The sequence below is a fragment of the Cynocephalus volans genome, chromosome 9 (genome assembly GCF_027409185.1).
Source record: "Cynocephalus volans isolate mCynVol1 chromosome 9, mCynVol1.pri, whole genome shotgun sequence".
In the NCBI taxonomy this organism is placed as follows: Eukaryota; Metazoa; Chordata; class Mammalia; order Dermoptera; family Cynocephalidae; genus Cynocephalus; species Cynocephalus volans.
Window position 1 is genome coordinate 47,487,057 of NC_084468.1, and position 18,823 is coordinate 47,505,879.

At 34.9% G+C, this 18,823-nt stretch overlaps 2 protein-coding genes across 3 annotated transcripts in view; one reads left to right on the top strand and one right to left on the bottom strand.

Annotated features, from left to right (window-relative positions):
• Window positions 1-2,165: 2,165 nt before the first annotated feature.
• Window positions 2,166-18,823, bottom strand: part of PPAT (phosphoribosyl pyrophosphate amidotransferase) — a 38,497-nt gene continuing 21,839 nt past the window's right edge. The window contains exons 2-11 of one of the 2 annotated variants that reach the window (XM_063107639.1): window positions 13,734-13,800; window positions 12,892-13,098; window positions 9,466-9,578; window positions 9,218-9,363; window positions 8,663-8,735; window positions 7,789-7,940; window positions 7,072-7,199; window positions 5,856-6,077; window positions 3,576-3,696; window positions 2,166-2,506 (exon numbers count right to left, since the gene is read on the bottom strand). In XM_063107639.1, the coding sequence (XP_062963709.1) occupies window positions 2,310-2,506; window positions 3,576-3,696; window positions 5,856-6,077; window positions 7,072-7,199; window positions 7,789-7,940; window positions 8,663-8,735; window positions 9,218-9,363; window positions 9,466-9,578; window positions 12,892-13,098; window positions 13,734-13,800 (1,426 nt within the window). In that variant the 3' untranslated portion in view covers window positions 2,166-2,309. The remainder of the gene's footprint in view (window positions 2,507-3,575; window positions 3,697-5,855; window positions 6,078-7,071; window positions 7,200-7,788; window positions 7,941-8,662; window positions 8,736-9,217; window positions 9,364-9,465; window positions 9,579-12,891; window positions 13,099-13,733; window positions 13,801-18,823) is intronic. The other variant, XM_063107640.1, reaches the window with a different exon arrangement.
• The window catches only part of PAICS (phosphoribosylaminoimidazole carboxylase and phosphoribosylaminoimidazolesuccinocarboxamide synthase), a 43,769-nt gene continuing 40,612 nt past the window's right edge, over window positions 15,667-18,823 (top strand). Inside the window, 3 exon segments of the mRNA XM_063107638.1 lie at window positions 15,667-15,785; window positions 15,787-15,971; window positions 15,974-16,045. Of these exon segments, the coding sequence (XP_062963708.1) occupies window positions 15,667-15,785; window positions 15,787-15,971; window positions 15,974-16,045 (376 nt within the window).

The window sequence follows — 18,823 nt, forward strand, 5'->3', positions numbered from 1 at the left end:
TTTTGTTCCTCCTACTCAACCAGCAGTTTTGCCTGGTTCACAAGAGATGGCCTACATATTAAAATGCCTGGATCAGAGAAATAAGATCTGACTATCTGGTGCCGAGTATGAAGCCTGGATGTTGTTTTTGTGTTGTTTACCATCATGCACTAAAAGTCATTATTTAAAAAAAAACAACAAACACATTCAAACATACTTATTACATATATTTGTTACCAATGCATCACAAAGAAGTCACAAAAAAGTAGGATTAGTTTGGTACACAGTATAGATCCTGTGAAAACAAGTTTTTCCTCCTCTCTGAAGTTTACAATACTCTACTTATGTAAATTTAGAGCAGTTAACCAACATTTGAGGTTAAATTAGTAAAAAGAAAAAAAAAGTAATTTAATTCAGACTTCAGAAATTTGTGAAATAAAAGACCATGACAGAGAAATATTAAGATATTTGTAGAATTACCAAATTGTTACAATATTATTTTCTCTTATAAAAGCATCTCAATAAAATAAAAACTATTGAAAACACAAAAGTCAAATCAGAGATTTTGGTTTAGTACTTTCCCTGAGTCTCTTGTTTTTAAAAATTAAATGTAAGCAATGCCAGTTCAAAACTGACTCAAAGGTCTTGCCTCCTCCATGCTGCCATGAATACATTTAAGACAGGAGGCTACATACACTGAAATGGTCCCAGGGCTTTATTCAAATGCCAGTTTGCCTGTGTCACTGCCACAGGGTTATCTGACCCACTGCTGCATGAGGGCTTTAAAGAGCTGTCAAGATTTTATCTTAGCCTGCCATAATATAACACATGAGACTATATACCAAATGAAGACAATTTCAGTTATTAATAAATATTAATTTTTGAAATGGATTTGGACACTATATACATCAAACTATGATAACATAACCCAGAAACAAACACTTTTATATTTTAAAAATCTTACACAAGTGGGGGTTGGGAGGCAAGTCATCTTAAGCCTCTAAATCTCAGATGTTACAAGAATAAAATTTCAAAAAAATTGAATCCATTAGATAGATCCTAATAGATAGAGCAGAAAAAAGTTATTTTAAGTTGATCCTTGGATATGGGCATTCGAATTCCAAAAAAGTAGTTGTCTCCTTGATCCTTAAACAAGATTGGTCCCTACTACGCTTCTACTTGATCACTAAATTGCAATCATATGTTACGTATATATATGCACCTACATGTATATATACTTGTAAGTGATCAATCACCTCATGTAAAAAGCATATGATAAATTAAAAAAGAGTTTGTTAAAATCTAAAATTTTGCTTTTTTTTATTTCAAATGTACTAGGTTAATTGCTGGGCTTATACTATTAGGACATTATTATAGATTACACTTTCTAGTCAAATATAGAAAAAACTTCTCCACAGACAGGTTTTTACAATCATTCTTGGGGCATCTCAAAGATGGCAAATTCTGCCAAACTGTATATCTCCCTCCATCATAATGAAATCTCCACTGCAAACTAATTTCAAAAAGCTAACAAACATTAGCTTTTCAAAAACTAATAATCATGCACTATCTTAAAATTTAGGGGTGAAATGATAGCTCAAACCACCAAAAGTATGACACTAATTTACATTCCTATTAATTATTTTATTTAATAATATAAGTACCCCATTGCAAAGGTGGGGAAACTGAGGCACAAAGGATTAGAATTTTTTTGTTTTAAGATCTGTGTAAGGTTAGGCAGGAAAACCAAGGTCATAACTACAGTCAGAATTGTAGAGGGCCGAGCCCGTGGCGCACTCGGGAGAGTGCGGCGCTGGGAGCGCAGCAACGCTCCCGCCGCGGGTTCGGATCCTATATAGGAATGGCCGATGCACTCACTGGCTGAGTGCTGGTCACGAAAAAGACAAAAAAAAAAAAAAAAAAAAAAAAAAAGAATTGTAGAGGCTAGACACCTATGGGGTATAATTCAAAGTTTGCATTAAAAGTTATATTTAACTCATCTCTCCTGTTTGCAGCACACCTCCTATCTTAGCCTAACCTCTTGCAAACCCTTTAAAGCAAGAACTTGGCAAATGGCAGTCAACACCTGCCTTCTAGCCAATGTTTGTGTAAAACAAGAATATCACAGATTGTTTTACTATACGTAATTAATTAACAAGATTCAATTATAGCACTTTGATACCTTTTTCAGAAAAAATCTCAAAACTTACAAAGGTAAACATAAGCATGTGGCTTTTTATGTTATACCACATGAGTAACAGTAAATGGATAAGGTGTAACCACTATAACTTCTTGACCAACTTTATATTTTGAAACAACGCCCCTAACAGCTACCAATCCAATTCTACAGGGTATTTTCCAGTGAGACAAGCTGTACAATGACCGTTCTTTTCAAAACATTCCAGAACATTTCCATTTTCTTGAATCGTAGTATGGTGCTTTTCCACTTTCTGTTTTTTAAATTTTATCCCTTCTTGTACAGATGAAACCAGTCCTTCTACTGACAGATACACAACACTGTTTGCTCCTATAGGGAAAAAAGAGAAAAATAAAAGAGACTTTCCTTTAGAAACAAAGAAATCCTTCAAAAGAGAATAGTTGCAGAGGAATTTAATCCACGTTAAAATTTCTCCTTTAACCTTTCTTTAAAAGGTGGGGGCACAATAAAACTAAGGGTCTTTATTTTTAAATTTATAAATTTAAATTTGGGGGATAACATAATTTAAAACAGCAGGGGAGACTTCAAGTCTAGAATGGATTTAGAAGGCTTTTGGAGTAATTATGTTGATTGAGAAAATAGATTTTGAAGTCAGGAAGATCTAGGCTCAAATTTAAGCTCAAGGTACCTTACTTTTCCTGTCTACTTTTGCATCTAAGATGTTATTATGACCATATAGATAATGCATGTGGCACAGTTCCTGGCAAAGAGGGAGTGCTCACAATATGATATCCACCAGGGTGATATTCAAAATATTTAATTGGTAGGGCACAGTTAAAAGAAACACCATCCATACGTTACCAATGTGGTACCAAGGCACAATGGCTGAACATACTGTGATATTTAAATAGTTTATGTATTGCTTAATTTTAAAAGGAAGATGTCTTATCCAGGATAACCTAGATATCTCCAAGTCTCCTTATCTCATTATTAAAGATAAGCCCACATAAGCTTTTTACTTTTTGACTTGTATTCACATCCAAATTATTCTATTAGAATATGTGATCAGGTCCCTCCTACTTGGAAACCCTTTCCTCCTTCTTTGATCTCACTTTGGCCTAGCTCTCCAACACAGCACTTGCTATGGTGTCTATACATGTCTACTATGCTCACTTTTCAGAAGTGTTCAATATCTGCTTAACATATACGATAAATTATTTTTAACATATATTGAAGATTACTTTTTATTAAAGGTGTAAAGACTGACAAGCTTTACATTTTCTCTGTTAATAAACGATTTTTGTGTGTGTGTGTGGCTGGCCGGTAAGGGTATCTGAACCCTTGACTTTGGTATAACACAACGCTCTAACCAATTGAATCAATGGGCCAGCCCCAATAAATGACTAAAGATAAAGTTTATAGAAATTTTAATACCTACCTAGATATTCTGCAAGATGATCAAATTCTGGTTTATTGGCAATAAGCTCTTCCTTTGTGGGAATGTTAATTCCCATGAAGCATGGATATCTAATTGGTGGTGAAGCTACTCGAATGTGTACCTTGAAAGAAATTATTTCAACTCATTCATTGTAAGAATAATTATGCAAAATTCTCTTTCATTGATCAAATGCAACGTAAAATGTTTTACAAAATATTTAGTAACAACGTATGAGTAATAAAGTAAACCATAGAATCTGTCTCGTTGAATAATAAACAAAAAAAATCCTGAAAAATCATGTGGTAAACAGAACTGCAGTGTTCAATCAGAACTATTCATAAAATTAATTAATTACCAAAGAATCCTAGTTGGGCAGCCCTGCTGCAGATTCTAATGTGTCCTGGACAAAAGTTTCAAAATGTTAGCCACTTATAAAAGGTTCTTTCCACAGAGCTGCCCATTGTTTTCTTCTGTCACCTGTTAATAAGAAGTTCTCTCTCTTCAGATCTCCTACATGTCATTTAATGATTTTATACTCATAGTGCTACTTTCATTTTCTTTTCTAATACCTGAATGGCACTTTCACCTATCCCTTATTTTATCATTTTAAAAAGAAAAATATCTACCAGGTTATAACAAAAACCTTACTACTACGACAGAGCTACTTTTATCTATTATTTTGTCTACTATTATTTTCTGCCTTTTGTCAGGTTCATTTACCTGGCTATAATATGCCCACATTTACTTTTTAAAGTTTCTTATACAGTAGTCCTCCCTTACCCAATGTTTCACTTTCCAAGGTTTCAGTTACACTTGGTCAGCTGCAGTCTGAAAATATTACATGGAAAATTCCAGAAATAATTCATAAGTTTTAAATTGCACATCATTCTGAGTAGTGTGATGAAATCTCATGCCCTCCTGGCTCTGTCACTCTGTCCTGCCCGGGATAGAATCCTTTCTTTGTCCAGCATATCCATGCTGTCTATGCTACCTGCTACCCAGTTAGCCACTTAGTAGCCATCTCAGTTATCAGATCACCTGTCACTGTGTCACAGTGCTTGTGTTCAAGTAACCCTTATTTTACTTAATAATGGCCCCAAAGCATTACAGTAGTCATGCTAGCAATTCAAATCTGCCAAAGAGAAGCTATAAAGTATTTCCTTTAAGTGAAATGGTGAAAGTAAATCACAGGTTTGTGCATTTAGGGGAAAACCTAGTGTGTATATACACACACACATATCTATAACTATCTGTCTATTGGGTTTGGCACTATCCATGGTTTCAGGCATCCATTAGGGGTCTTAGAAAATATTCCCCACTGATAAGGGGGGAACTTCTGTAATAGGAAGAATTTTCCTCTGTTATTCAGTCTTCATAATTATAGTCTTAATGGCTGTGTCTTATTTCATTACATTGATATATTAATTTACTAAACTATTCTCCTATAGGTAGATATTAAGCCATTTCCAGGTTCTCTGTTTTTGTCTATTCTTTTTTACTACTATAATAGATGTTGCATTTACTTTATTGTTTTTATTACATAATTTTCCTAGAATTTGAAAGAGTGAGATCATAATCATAATTAGTCATTAAGAAGGCTAGAAAATCATATCATAATCACAATTATCACTGAAACTCTCTAAATAGACTGTCATATGGCTTTCTATCCTACTTTCTCCTAAAATAGATTTTATTTTTAAATCATTCAACTATTAGTTGTAAATGGCATCTCACTTCTGCAATTTGAACAACTGAAATATTTAGAGTTAGAATAAGTTTTAAAATTTAAAAATATAACTTAATATGTCATTCAGATATCAAAACATCATGTCGTGTACCATAAGTATATACATGTTTATTTGTCAACTGAAAACATTTTTTTCAGAAGATAAAGTAATATAAAAAAAATAACAATGAATCAAATTTATCACACCAGATTTGGTTCCATGTCTTCAAATAAAGAAAGTAATCAATACTCCACAAATTTAAAAATCATTCTATTTTGTATTTTTTTCTTAGTCTTTTAATTTTGTAAAAATTTTAAGCTTTTATATCAAGCTTTTTAATCCACTAAAGATTAAATTTAGTGTATTATATAAGAGTGGCTATTACATGTTCTCCAAGTTCCCACACAGTTATTCCTAAACCAACCTGATGTAAAAAATGCTAATTTGTTGTGTTAAACCATCTGTTTTGATTCACTGTACTGAACTGCAATTTTTATGCCAGTATCATAGTGTTAATTATTGGTGCTTCAGGATATATTTTAATATTACTTACCTCTTTGGCACCAGATTCTTTGAGCAATTTTATTATGGGTGAGATGGTATTGCCTCTCACAATTGAGTCATCTATAAGAACAATTCTTTTGCCTTTAAAGTTGTCCGACAATACTCCAAATTTTTTTGCAACACCAAGTTGTCTTAACCTCACGTTTGGCTGAATGAAGGTTCTTCCTACATATCGATTTTTACATAGCACCTCCACATATGGAAGTCCACACTGATAGAGAAAAAATATAAGGACAGTGAGAAGCAATACACAGAATACTCTAGTCTCCTATTTTCTCTAAATTGTGCTGCTGTTATAGTATATATGTAAAATTTCAAAATGTGGTCATTATTCTGAACTCTCCATCTTCCGATTACAATTTTCTGTCACTATTTAAGCTCTGTGGGGGCGGGGGGGTGCAGGGAGGCAAAAAGAAAAACCAGTGAAAGTAATATATTTGGTGGGAAAACCAATTTCATTTTGCTAGAATTTGTAATCCTTCTCTCTTAAACAAATATTATTCCTCTGTCTTAGAAGAGAATACTAAGTACATGAAGACATGACACAGAATAAATAAGTTAGAAAAACTCACATATTTAAAAATTATCAGCATAAGAAATGAATTTAACCCAGTAGGCTAAGGAAATGCTTTTTAAGGACAGGAGGTAATTCATCCATTTCTCACAGTAACCTTATCTAAAATGTATGTGTATTATTTCTTTTAGAAGCTAATAAACTAAACTATACAGGGTAGTGAATATTAGGTATTATAACCCAGGATTACTATAGTTATATAATCTACCTGGATATGAAAAATGAAATTAAGTGTAGTACTAAGAATATCACCCCAAAGGAACATGAACAGCTTTATTATTACCTATACTTAGTAGGGAACAAATATAGCAGCAGCTTGTGAGGGTACTGCAAGAAGTAGGTTTTAATAAGAAGAAAATATTACCACTAAATTCTCTATATATTCATGATGCCATCCTTTTCAAAATTAGGGGGCCAATCTCCTAGTCTTTGGGTGACCTTTTTATGGTGTTCTCTATATAAAATAGTGCCACTCAAAGAAAAGCTGGAAAATAAGTAACTTTTGTAAAGGAACCAACATTAACCCCCAAACCTTCCTTATAATAAGTTGATGAGTTTCTCTTTATGGGCAAGAATTTCTTATTCAACTGCTAGAAGAGCAACTCACTGCATGTTAATTAAGAGAAAATACCTTTCCTGCATAACCAAGAGCAGCGGGCGTAGCAGATTCTGGAACAGTGCTAACCAAATCTGCATCCACAGGTGCTTCCATCGCAAGCTGCTGACCACAACGGTATCTTACAGTATAAACCATTTGGTCTGGTATGTATGGAAAAGGAAATAAGATTATTTTTACTTAGCATAATATAATATTGCTATTCTAAAAAAACTAGTGCTATAACTCTACAGACTGACTCTATAAAGAAAAGCGATACAAGGGCTGGCCAGTTAGCACAGTTGGTTAGAGTACAGTGTTGTGACACAAAGGTCAAGGGTTTGGATCCTTGTACTAGCCAGCCAACCCCCACCAAAGGAAGGAAGGAAGAGAGGGAGGGAGGAAGGAAGAAAGAAAAGAGAGAGAGAGAGAGAGAGAGAGAGAAAAGCAATATAAAAACACTAAGTAAGGTGGAAAAACACAAACAGGGGAATTCAACTGTGTGGGTTTTTAAAAACTTGACCTTAATATAGATCTGAAAATCATAATCCTTACTTCTAAAAGAAAAACAAAATCCAGCCAAAAAGAAAGGAAAAACAACAATCTAATGACATGTAAGCTCAGTCCTATATCCATAAAATATAACTAAGTGCCTTCAAAGAGCCAGAAAAGCCTTTGGGTCAAGAACTACCATGTTTCAATAAGATAAACAAGAGGTTTATATGAACAGACAAACAAAAGAAATTTGCTTACCTTCAAACATACTATCTGGTCTTGCAAAATAAACATATTCAAAAATACAAAAAGCTATTGGGTTTCCTTCAGATCTTGATACAATATCAAGAGTTCGGACATTATGTCTGGATATTTCCACAATTTCTCCAGGCAAGACTTCACGGTAATACCTTAGGAAACAATGTTAAAGAAAGAAGACTTGTAATAAACCAGTTTTTTTTTTACACCCCTCTCCCCATAAACCAGTTCTTAAAGCTAAAGATAACATCAATTATAAAGTATACAAAGAGTCCCCTCTCATAGAGAAAAAGTGGATTCATTATAAAGTCTAGAGATGGCTTAAGAAAAAAAAAAATTATTACGGCTCCAGCAGAAATTTCTATAAACATTTCTGTTGCTCCAAGTTGTAACTTAGAATGTAAAATATAGGGGCCGTAAGTTTTATTGATTTTTGAAAGAATAAAGGTTAATGAAAACATTTTTATCCTTGCTTAAGTTTTTCTATCTTAATTCTTCTTTGTTAAGGAAGTTTTTCCTTTCTAAAAAGTCTTGTGGGGGGGGGGAGGGAGAAGGGAGGGAGGTTTTGGTGATGGGGAGCAATAATCAGCCACAATGTATATCGACAAAATAAAACTTAAAAAAAAAAATAAATAAATAAATAAAAATAAAAAGTCTGTGGTATTTTGAAAGAAAGATGCCAGTTTCAGAATTAGAAGGCATTAATGGAACATTAAAGTTAAATTCAAGTGCAACTGCTGAGCACAATGTACATATGAAAATGCATTTATAAATATTTTCTTGCAGATATCAGAAAAACTTTCACATAAATATCAAAAGAAAAATTTCTTATTAATGTGGAAAAAGAGAATATTCTGAATCAGGTAAAACTTACCTTGCACCAATAGATAAAAAGCTACAAGATTCTGAAGACACCACCCACCCTTCTGTTGCTGATGTTTTTTTCTCTGTAAATCACAAGACAATCAATTCAGTTAATGCAGTCAAGGAATTTTAAACGAGGCTATTTCAACAGAATGGTTAAGCACCAAACAGATAAATAAAAAGGCTCATAGAATAGTCACTTCTATGGATCTTCATTTGACTTAAGCCAAAAATAAATATATGCTCTTTTAAAATCCCTTCTAACATTATGATTTCATAGCTTGAGTACATCTGATAAGTCAAAAAGAAAATCAGTAAAATCATACTGCAGAAATGAAAAAGCTAGGCAAAGGATATGAATAAGCAATTCAGACAGGAAAAAATAGGAATGTTCACTAAATACATTAAAAGTGACTCATCTTCATAAGTACTCAAAGAAGTGTACTTTAAAAACTAAGAATATACCATTTTTTTCTTTTTTACCTAGCCTTTGTCTATAAGCTTCCTACACCTAAAGGTTTCAGGGCTTGCCAGCAGTAGGACAATTCCTTCTGAAGTTCATTACCTTTGTCATTTATATCAGATACTGGAATAAGACGACCAATGCATAGAGGTCGATTTCCATAAGGATCTCGTACTGCATAAATAACATCTCTGTGCATTATAAGCAAGGAGTATGCTGTGGGTGCTTCCTTCATTAAGTTTTTGATCCTGAAATTAATTAAATAATTGAGTGAATAACTTTAGTTATAAACATACGCAAAGGCAAAGTTCTCATTACCAGAGCTGCAAGTTTAGTCCATTGCTAATTACCTTGCTATCCAGTCTGGGGTGTCATCTTGTTCCTGAGGAGGGGTATATGCCAGTAACTGGGTAATCATTTCACTATCAGAACTTGTGGACAGACCAATACCATGACGCAGAAGCTATGTAGAAAGGTGAAAAGTTTAATCGTTAGACAGGAAGCTCTACCCCACCCCTCACCCAACAGCCCAACATAATAGAAAGCAGGCATTCTGCAGATGCTCAGTTATGAAAATCCTGGGTAACTAATGGTATGCATATACTAATAATAAAGGACACTGCTGGAGGCAATAGGAAGTCTCTGAAGGTTTTCAAGCAAAAAAAAAAAGTACTTTAGGAGCTATGCAGAAAAGCTTTTGAAGACTAAGTTTGAGGTATGGAGACCCACAATGGGGTGCAGGGGACTGAAGATTTATACTGCGGGTCCTACTTTTTCTACCCTCAACACTCTTGATGAACAGGACACAATCCCATAAGAGTGGCTCTTCACTGGTGATTCTCAAGCTGGGTTTGTTGGTGGTAGTGATGGTGGCTACCCATCTGCATTGATTACCATTGATAGAAGAAAGGAATCTACTGTACTGATTAAATTAAATGTAGGAGATGTCATGAATATTGGTTGGGTACACTCTATGAAGATTATGAAGTTCTGAGCAAGACTGACCAGGACAAGGGAAGCACAATGGACATGCACAGACAGAGTTTAAGTGGACACTACAGAACATTTTCAGTAGGCAGCTAAACATGTAGAGATAAAACCTAGCATTTGGATAAGGGGTTATGTCTGAAAACAATAAGCTAGTGGTTATCTCTCAGTGGTGAATTTTTTAAATAGGTTTTACTTCATATTTATACATTTGTGATTGTCTAAGTTTTTTAAATGAACTAGACATTTTTTCACCTGGGACAGAAAGGCATATTATCACCATTATAATAATGCCACAGCCTAAGAAGAGGGCAGGACAAAGCTCTGGGAAATGACCAATGCTAGAATTGAAAATAGAAGAATGAGTGGTACAGAGGCCTAGGCTCTAGATATTTGTGATCCACCAATTCATGATCATTCAGCCTCTGTAAATGATTCATCATCATTCAACTACCATTTATCATATGTGAAATTTTTGGCTCTAGAATGCTAAAAGGTTAATGGTGTTTGTTTGTAACCATCCTATTACTAAACACCACATGGTTCTGATTCAAGATTATTATAACCTAATGAACTGAAGAAACTTGGCATCAATTAATGAATGGCATGAATAGATAAAAAAGAAGCTGCCATGAATATAAGACACCATGTAATTAAAAAAAAATAAAAAGGCAAACGAAATGATGTATGAAGGCATAAGCACAAATTTGACACCATTAACACAGAAAGCTCCAAACAACATGCTATAAACAAAGAGTATAAATAATTGCTCTTTTTTTCTTCTCCCAGACTCTATTTTAGCTTCTTGTAATTGTTTCCACTTCATTTTCCTCATACTTGTCATCTGCAAGTTTATATTCCGTTTTCTTCTTATGCTTCAAGTTTATACTCCATTTTTCTTCTCATACCTTTGTGATATTGTATATAAGAAATATATATGCTGGGTTTTGTCCTGGTCTTTCCTGGCACATGGCTCCTAAAACCCTTGGAATGGCCAAAATAAGTGTCTTTTTGTATGCTAATGAGGTGACTGGTGGCTAGGGGCTTCTACACAGCCTCAGGATGGGGGCTGATGACAGGGGAACCAATCCTGTGATTAGAGGGCTGAAACTTTCAGCTTCACCCCCAGATTTCTGGGGAGGGAAGAGAGGCTAAAGGTTGAGTTGATCACCAATGGCCAATTGTGGAGGATATCAACATTAATGAGATAGAAATAAAACACATGTATTTCACAGGGCCAAAGCCTATAGCATAGTAGGACCAAAGTCCTTAGTTTAAGCCAAAGCCCAACTCTTTAGGAACACACATAGAAATGCTAAGATTAGGAATAATCAGAAAACTTTCTCAGGACTAAAGCCCTTGATGTAGATAAGAGAACTGAAGCACAGCAAAAGTGATTGCTCTGGGGGCAGTTGCCCTTGGTGCAGCTAAACCTAAATGATGGGAAAGTATGTGAGCTAAAATCTTCAAGGATATTCTGCTAGTTAGTGGTTGGGGGATGCTCCACATCCTGCCCTCAGCTGTTTCTTTGAGTTTCTTAGGGAGCTATGCGCTAGTACAGTGATTATGTCATTGTTTCTTTTTGTATGTCACATGGCTTAGTTTTATGACTTCTTTTGATGGTAAATTTCTTGAACCACTTTAAGTTACACCAGCTTTAATGAAGATTGTCATGTAGCCAGTTTGTTTATGTTTTCACTATGATTGATTAACCACCTGTGTTTCTCCTGTAACTTTCTTGCCTGTACAATAAAAACTGAAGCAAAAACCTGACTTGGGGCTGTGCCTGGGCTCTCCTCTGTTGAAGGAGTTTTCCCCGGGTGCAGTCCCTTCGAGCTTCTCATTGCTCTGAATACATGCGCTCTGAGTAATCTTTTGCATCTCTGTCACTCTGTGAGAGGTGACAGTCAATAATTTAATCAATCGTGCTTGCTTAATGAAGCCTCCACAAAAGCCCAGAAAGACTGGGTTTAAAGAGCTTCCGGACAGCTGAACACATGGAGATCCCTTTCCAACATAACTTGCCTTATCCATCTCTTCGTCTGACTTTTCTTCTGTATCCTTTGTAATATCCTTTCCAATAAACTGGTAAATTAGCTAACACATTTTCCTGGGTTCTGTGAGCCACTCCAGCAAATGATCAAAACCAAAGGAGGGGTTCATGGGAACTACCAATGTATAACTGGCTAGGCAGAATTACTGGTAGCCTGGACTTGCAATTGGAAAGTAGGGGGCAGTCTCATGGGATTGAGCCTTTAACCTGTGGGATCTGACTCTAACTCAGGTAGTATCAGAACTGAACTGAATTATAGGACATCCAGTTGGTGTCCTCTGGAAAACTGGTTGGTGTCTGAAACTACCACATTTGGTCACAGAAGTGTGCTATGTTGAGTATGGAGTAGAAAAATGTTTGGTTTTTCCTATCTCATACAAGCTTTGAATGTAGGAACAAAGTTAAAGAGACAGCAAGAGTTCATAAGTCCTAATTTTTCTATGCTTCTACTAGCAACCATAAACCAACTTTCCTAAATCTCTACTCTAAGGCAGTGCATTAGAATCACCTTGGGAGCATATTAAAATGTAGATTCTCACCCCTGCCCCCAACTCTGGGGTTTTATCTTAGAGTCTGGAATTATATCGAGTACTCCAGGTAATTCTGGTGTAATTGTTCATTGCAGTTAGGTAACAGGTAGCAACAATTAAAAAATGCCATTTACCAATATCTTCAATTTCTTTTCATTAACTAATCCTAATCATGAAAAAGCATTAAAAAAAAAAAAAAAACTTACCTTTTTCCTTAATCGAGCAGCATTTACCAGTTCACCATTATGTGCCACAGCTATTTTCCCATGAAGTGTTTCAACAACAAACGGCTGACAATTTTCTAATTCACACTTTCCTGTAGTGGCATACCTTGTGTGTCCAATTCCAAGATTTGAAACATATAATTTCTTCAAACTGTCTTCAGTAAAGACATGATTTACAAGACCCATTCCCTTGTGAAATCAAAGTAAAAGTGCATCTTAGAAAAAAACAGACTAGTCCTGCTGGTGAGTAATAAAAGCCTCTATGCTCAGGAATTCCAAGTTACACAATGCAGTTCACTTAATTTCTCTGTGCTTCAGAATTCTAATATTTAAAAAAAGAGAGACAAACCTAACTGTAAAGACTGTGAAGCATTTACCTTAAAAAAATTTACTGAGGTGAAATTCACATAACATAAAATTAATCATTTTACAGTGAATAATTTAGTGGCATTTAGTGCATTCATAACATCGAAACACTTGTGTTTTATGAGATACTTTTCATTAAAATATTTAAGAACAGACTTACTAAGCAATAAAAGTTGTCAAACATAAACTAAAATTTGCATTTTAATAAATCAAAGCATCTTAAAGTACTTAAAAAAATGACCCCATTTGAGTGAGTCAGTATTGGCAGCAAACTGTCACTGGGAAAGAAATGCATCCTAACGTAACAAAAGTAAGAATATAAAGTTAAAAATGGCAGATCCAAAGAGTGTTATTTCTAATTGCAAATTATTTATTCAGATTTCCCCCACCCCAATATACTAGTGATCATCTGACTATTGTTATCTCTATCATCAACATTTTTTAATGTTCAAGTTTACCTTGTGTGTTTTGAACGTCGGCACTGAACTCCCATCACTGGTCACGATACCAGCACTCTCCTGACCCCTGTGAATATAAAAAGGTATCAAATGTTAGTTAAATTTATCTACCTGATAAGCTTCTTGAAGAATTTTATCAAGCATAACTTTCTGAAGCATCCATAAATTCAGTTTGACAACACATTAAATGCTACTAGTACTAACACCACTTCTACTGATAATGCTGATGCTGATTAGCAATAGCAGCAGGTGATATTATAACAAGATGATATTGTCATCTAATTCTAACTAATATACCTAGTACTGTCCTAAGCATTTTACATGAATGATCTAATCTGGCTTTCACTGCAATCCTATGAAGTGGGTACTATGATTACCATTACCATTTTACAGATAAGCATACTAAAAGAATGAAAAGAAAGTTGAGTAACGTGCCCACTGTCACACAAAGGGCAGGTGGTACAGCCTGGATTAGAACACGGTCAACCCAAGACCAGTAATCTCTATACTATATCTCTCTCCTTTAAATAAGGTTTCAACAGGATGAGTGTGTAAATCACTAAAAATGAAAATCTCCAAATATAATGGAAGGTAAAATGCTTAGTTGTAGATACTGAACTATAAACAACAACAAAAAAGTTTTTTCTTATCTGTATTTTCCAAATTTTCTCTAACAAATATCACTTTGTTATCAGGAAGAAAAAAAAAAGTGCTGCTTCTAAAAACTCTTCTTCACCAGGCACCCTTTCCATGTTTGTATCTCACTTCCTGCATTAGTGTTTTTAGGTGATGATAACAGAGAAAAAAGCCAAACGCTAGACTGGAGGTAAGGTAACACATAGTATGACTTAGAGGATCTGTACCATCGTGGAGTATAAACTCTAATAAAATAAAGAATCCAACTGCTCAAAAAATTTTAATAGTTCTGAACAAGTGCTATAAATACTAGATGTTCACTGACAAATTTTTTTTCCAAAGAATGCATGTCAAGGGAGAAATAAAAAGCCTCTTTAAAATGTGAAAGTATACTTTAATAATTGTTAACACATTGATTTATTTGGTAAAAAAGGATCTTTTTCAAAATTACATATTATAATTGTTTAGGAATTTTATTAGCAGGAAAAACTATAACATTAAACATACTTGCTAAATAAAAATCTATAAAAAAATTGAAATGACTTTACCAAGTTATCAATGCATTAAATACTATGCTGAAAAGAGATATGCATAAGACTATACATCCTATGAAATGAAACACATCTTGACTTAGGATATCTTTTATTTAATGAAATGATATGGTCTTTAAGTTAACCAATGCTAGAAAATTAGGTGATTCATGTGAGATAAAAAATATAATATTAACATGAGCTATAAACCTCAGAGAGAAAAGAACCTCTGCCAACCATTTCCAAAAAATTTTTTAAAAATCAACAACTACTTGGAAAAATGGTAAACTATTTAAGAAAAGAAATATACAAAAATGGTTTTCTTTCCCTTTTGTCTCAAGGGTAATTTTTCCTTAAAGCTGAAATGAACAAGGTTAGGAATCATTTAGATCCAGGCTTCTTTAATCACAAAACCTGCTGGGCCGACCTCGTGGCGCACTCGGGAGAGTGCGGAGCTGGGAGCACAGCGACGCTCCCACCGCTGGTTCGGATCCTATATAGGAATGGCCGGGGCGCTCACTGGCTGAGCGCGGTCTGGGCGACACCAAGCCAAGGCTTGCGATCCCCTTACCGGTCACAAAAAAGACAAAAAAAACCCAACAAAAAACCTGCTTATATGGCAGTTTCTCCAGTTACTTCCTCAGTCAGCTTAAACCAGTTAAACTAGGTCCTTTCAGCTCTTGGGAGCTTACTGACAACCACCGTCTGGTTTCCTAGGAAACAAAACGTGGCTAGAAATAGTGAATCATTTCCAGGTCACTTTCAACATGGAGAGTGAAGCAGGAAAGCACTGGACTGAGGAGGAGGTTAAAGCTTTCCTCAGTGTCTGGGCAGAAAAAAATATACAAAAACAAGTTAAAGGGACACTGAGAAATAAGGGAATATTTTTACATTGCTAAAAGGCTGCAATCATTAGGAGTATACAGAGATTGGAAACATTGCCGGGCAAAGTATAAAAATCTCAAATATGAATACAGAACAGTTAAATATGCCCACAACTCTGGAGATAGCTCTAAAACCATTAAGTTCTTCCACGATTTGGATGCAATCCTGCAGTATGAACCTGCCATACAACTACAGAGGAAGATGCAAACAGCAGGTACCTGGCAACGCTGAACCCAAGTACAGGACCAGAGACCACTGAAGGTAAAAAGAAAAAGTACTATTCTTTTGTTTTACAGTTTCAAAAACTGTAAGAGTATAGGACTTCTGAGTTCCTATGATAAACATAGCCTGAAATATCAAGGTTGAGAAAAACAACTGACTTATGCTATTTTGCAAGAAAGAGGTAAATAACCATTTTTAAAATCTGTAAAATATAGAAAAAGCACATTAAAACGGCATAACAGGGCCGACCCCGTGGCGCACTCGGGAGGGTGCGGCGCTGGGAGCGCAGCAGAGCTCCCGCCGCGGGTTCAGATCCTATATAGGGATGGCCGGTGCGGCCGGTCACAAAAAAGACAAAAAAAAAAAAAAAATTAAAGTGAATTTCCGTTAAAAAAAAAAAAAACAAAAAAACGGCATAACAGCCGGCCGGTTAGCTCAGTTGGTTAGAGACAGGCCTTGTAACACCACAGTCAAGAATTTGATTCCCAGTGCCTGCCATCCATCAAAAAAAAAAAAAAGGACATTAACTTCTAGTGCTTACTGCATTGCATGTATCATGTTTTTGAAATATAGACTGGGTTCTAAAAATATTTTTGATTCTAATTTTATAAAAGTGGCAAAAAAAAGAGAGAAAATATGAAAAATATTGCTCAACTGTTATTTTCCCAAATCTCCAAACAAGACAGAACTTTCTCCCCTATTTTAATGTTCCCATTTTCTCAAATTTATAAATCAAAGTATTAAAATAGTAAGAACTGATAAACACTTTTTCATTACTTGGAAGAACAGTTCCATTTTACTAATGAAGTAAAACAAAAGCAAACTTAATACATTAAATAATTTAAGATTAAATGATTTAGGCATTAAAACAAGGTTCTTGACCTTCTGTGTTAAGCCCAGCAGTGTTTACACAGAATTTGAGCACTGTCTGTGGAAGCTGCAAGCATCACTAAGAAAAGGGGGTAAAAAAACAATGACAATAATAAGATTTCTCTCATAGCCAATGTTTTACAGATGCTATTTTTACAAGCAGAATTCTTCAATACAATTCAAATATTTGTTATACCCACTGTCTGTGTATACCATGTGCAAAGCACTGAGCTACATGAATTCAGTGACGTGAAACCTCAAAAAGGAGGGAACAATGAGTAAGTGTAACACCCAAGAGAAAATGCTAAGTAGTATAAGAAAGGTACCAAAAGTGTAGGGGGTTGAGAGGACAGAGATTACAGTTGGGTTAACTTGAGTTAGATGCATTTCATGTCTACAACTCTAATAAGTCATTTCATTAAAAAAATCCATCCCATTTACACTCTTTGCATTTCTGATACTACAACAAATTCTGAGAAAGCTTTGCAGTCACTACCATGTTAAACAGCAATTACATTATTTTATTCAGTTATTCACCCAGACTCTTCATCACTTAAATTATCTAAATGCTGATTAAGAAATCAATTGCTCAGCTTCTGAAAGTCCCTGATTTTAACCAGAGGTTGGTCTGATGAAGATGTGGGTGATAACATCTCCACTTCTTAAAGGGATCTTCTTCTAGCCCTTTCAGGTACCCCCATGGCTTGCAACTCCTTACTTTCACTCATAAGCAGAGGGCCTACATTTACCACTTAACTGTGTATGTTTAAGTTACCTCAAACCCCCAATTCTAAAATCAAACTTGTTCCTCCCCCCACCAAAACTGATCCTCCTAAAAATTGCTTCCACCTTAGTATCATTGTATTTCCAATCATTTACATATAAACGTTTGAGATATCTTTGACTTTTGGTTGCTCACTAAGTCTAAAAAATCTACAGACGTTTCATAAAATTTTCTCCCTGCTCCACTCTCATTATCACCATATGGAACTTCATCATCTCTCTCATGGAATATTAATATAACCTCTTAACTGGTCTCCCTAGTTTTCAGCCTCTTCCCATACATCTTCCACAATGCTACTAGTTGTTCTTTAAAATTCTTAAATTATAAAATTACAAGCACATTAACATTTTGTTTGCATTAAAAATAATCTTTAAATTATACCCAGGATTAACCATAGTTTAAGATTAAATGTTACTGTTAATGGTTCTATAATATCTAACTGAGTACAAACACCAGAATTTAGGTCATTGCCACCTTTGAACAAATAATGCTGCAATCAATAACTTTTGTCCATTTTTAACATTATTACTTTAGGATAGACTTTAGAATAGAAGTTCAATTACTGAGCCAAGGGGGGTATGATTACTTTGAAACATGTTGCTAAAATACCTGCTTTTCAAAAGAACTGTACTTCACTAGCAATGTGAGAGTGTCCCTTTTACAGAATACCTGTCATGCAAGATTATGGACAGGGTTTATGCTAATTAACCCCATGTATGCTAATTAATAATGGTCCATAATGATGTATACAATTGACAACTTATTTTGCATTTGTCTAATTACTAGTGATGTGGAACATTTTTCTATATATTTATTCACCTTTATAAACTGACTATTCTTGTCAATGGGGGTAATTGAAATTTGCATGACTTCTTTTACCTTATAACAGAATCCAAAAGTTCTGAATGTAACCAAAGTTTCTCTTCTAAGGCTTAAGAAGCCCTCCTTTTACCAGGTTTGATTCATTTGTACTGTTGTCTGGTTTTTCTAGGGTGGAACCAGCAGAATTTTTTATTTGTGTATAGTAAACTGAAGAAGGGAAGAAAACAGTGGAAAAGTGCCTTTTCCACTGTTAGAATCAACATCATCTGAGTGGTAGGGATAGAGAATCTGGTCCCCTCTGTTAAGCAGCAGGTAGCCAGAGCCATGGCAAAGGACCCTAA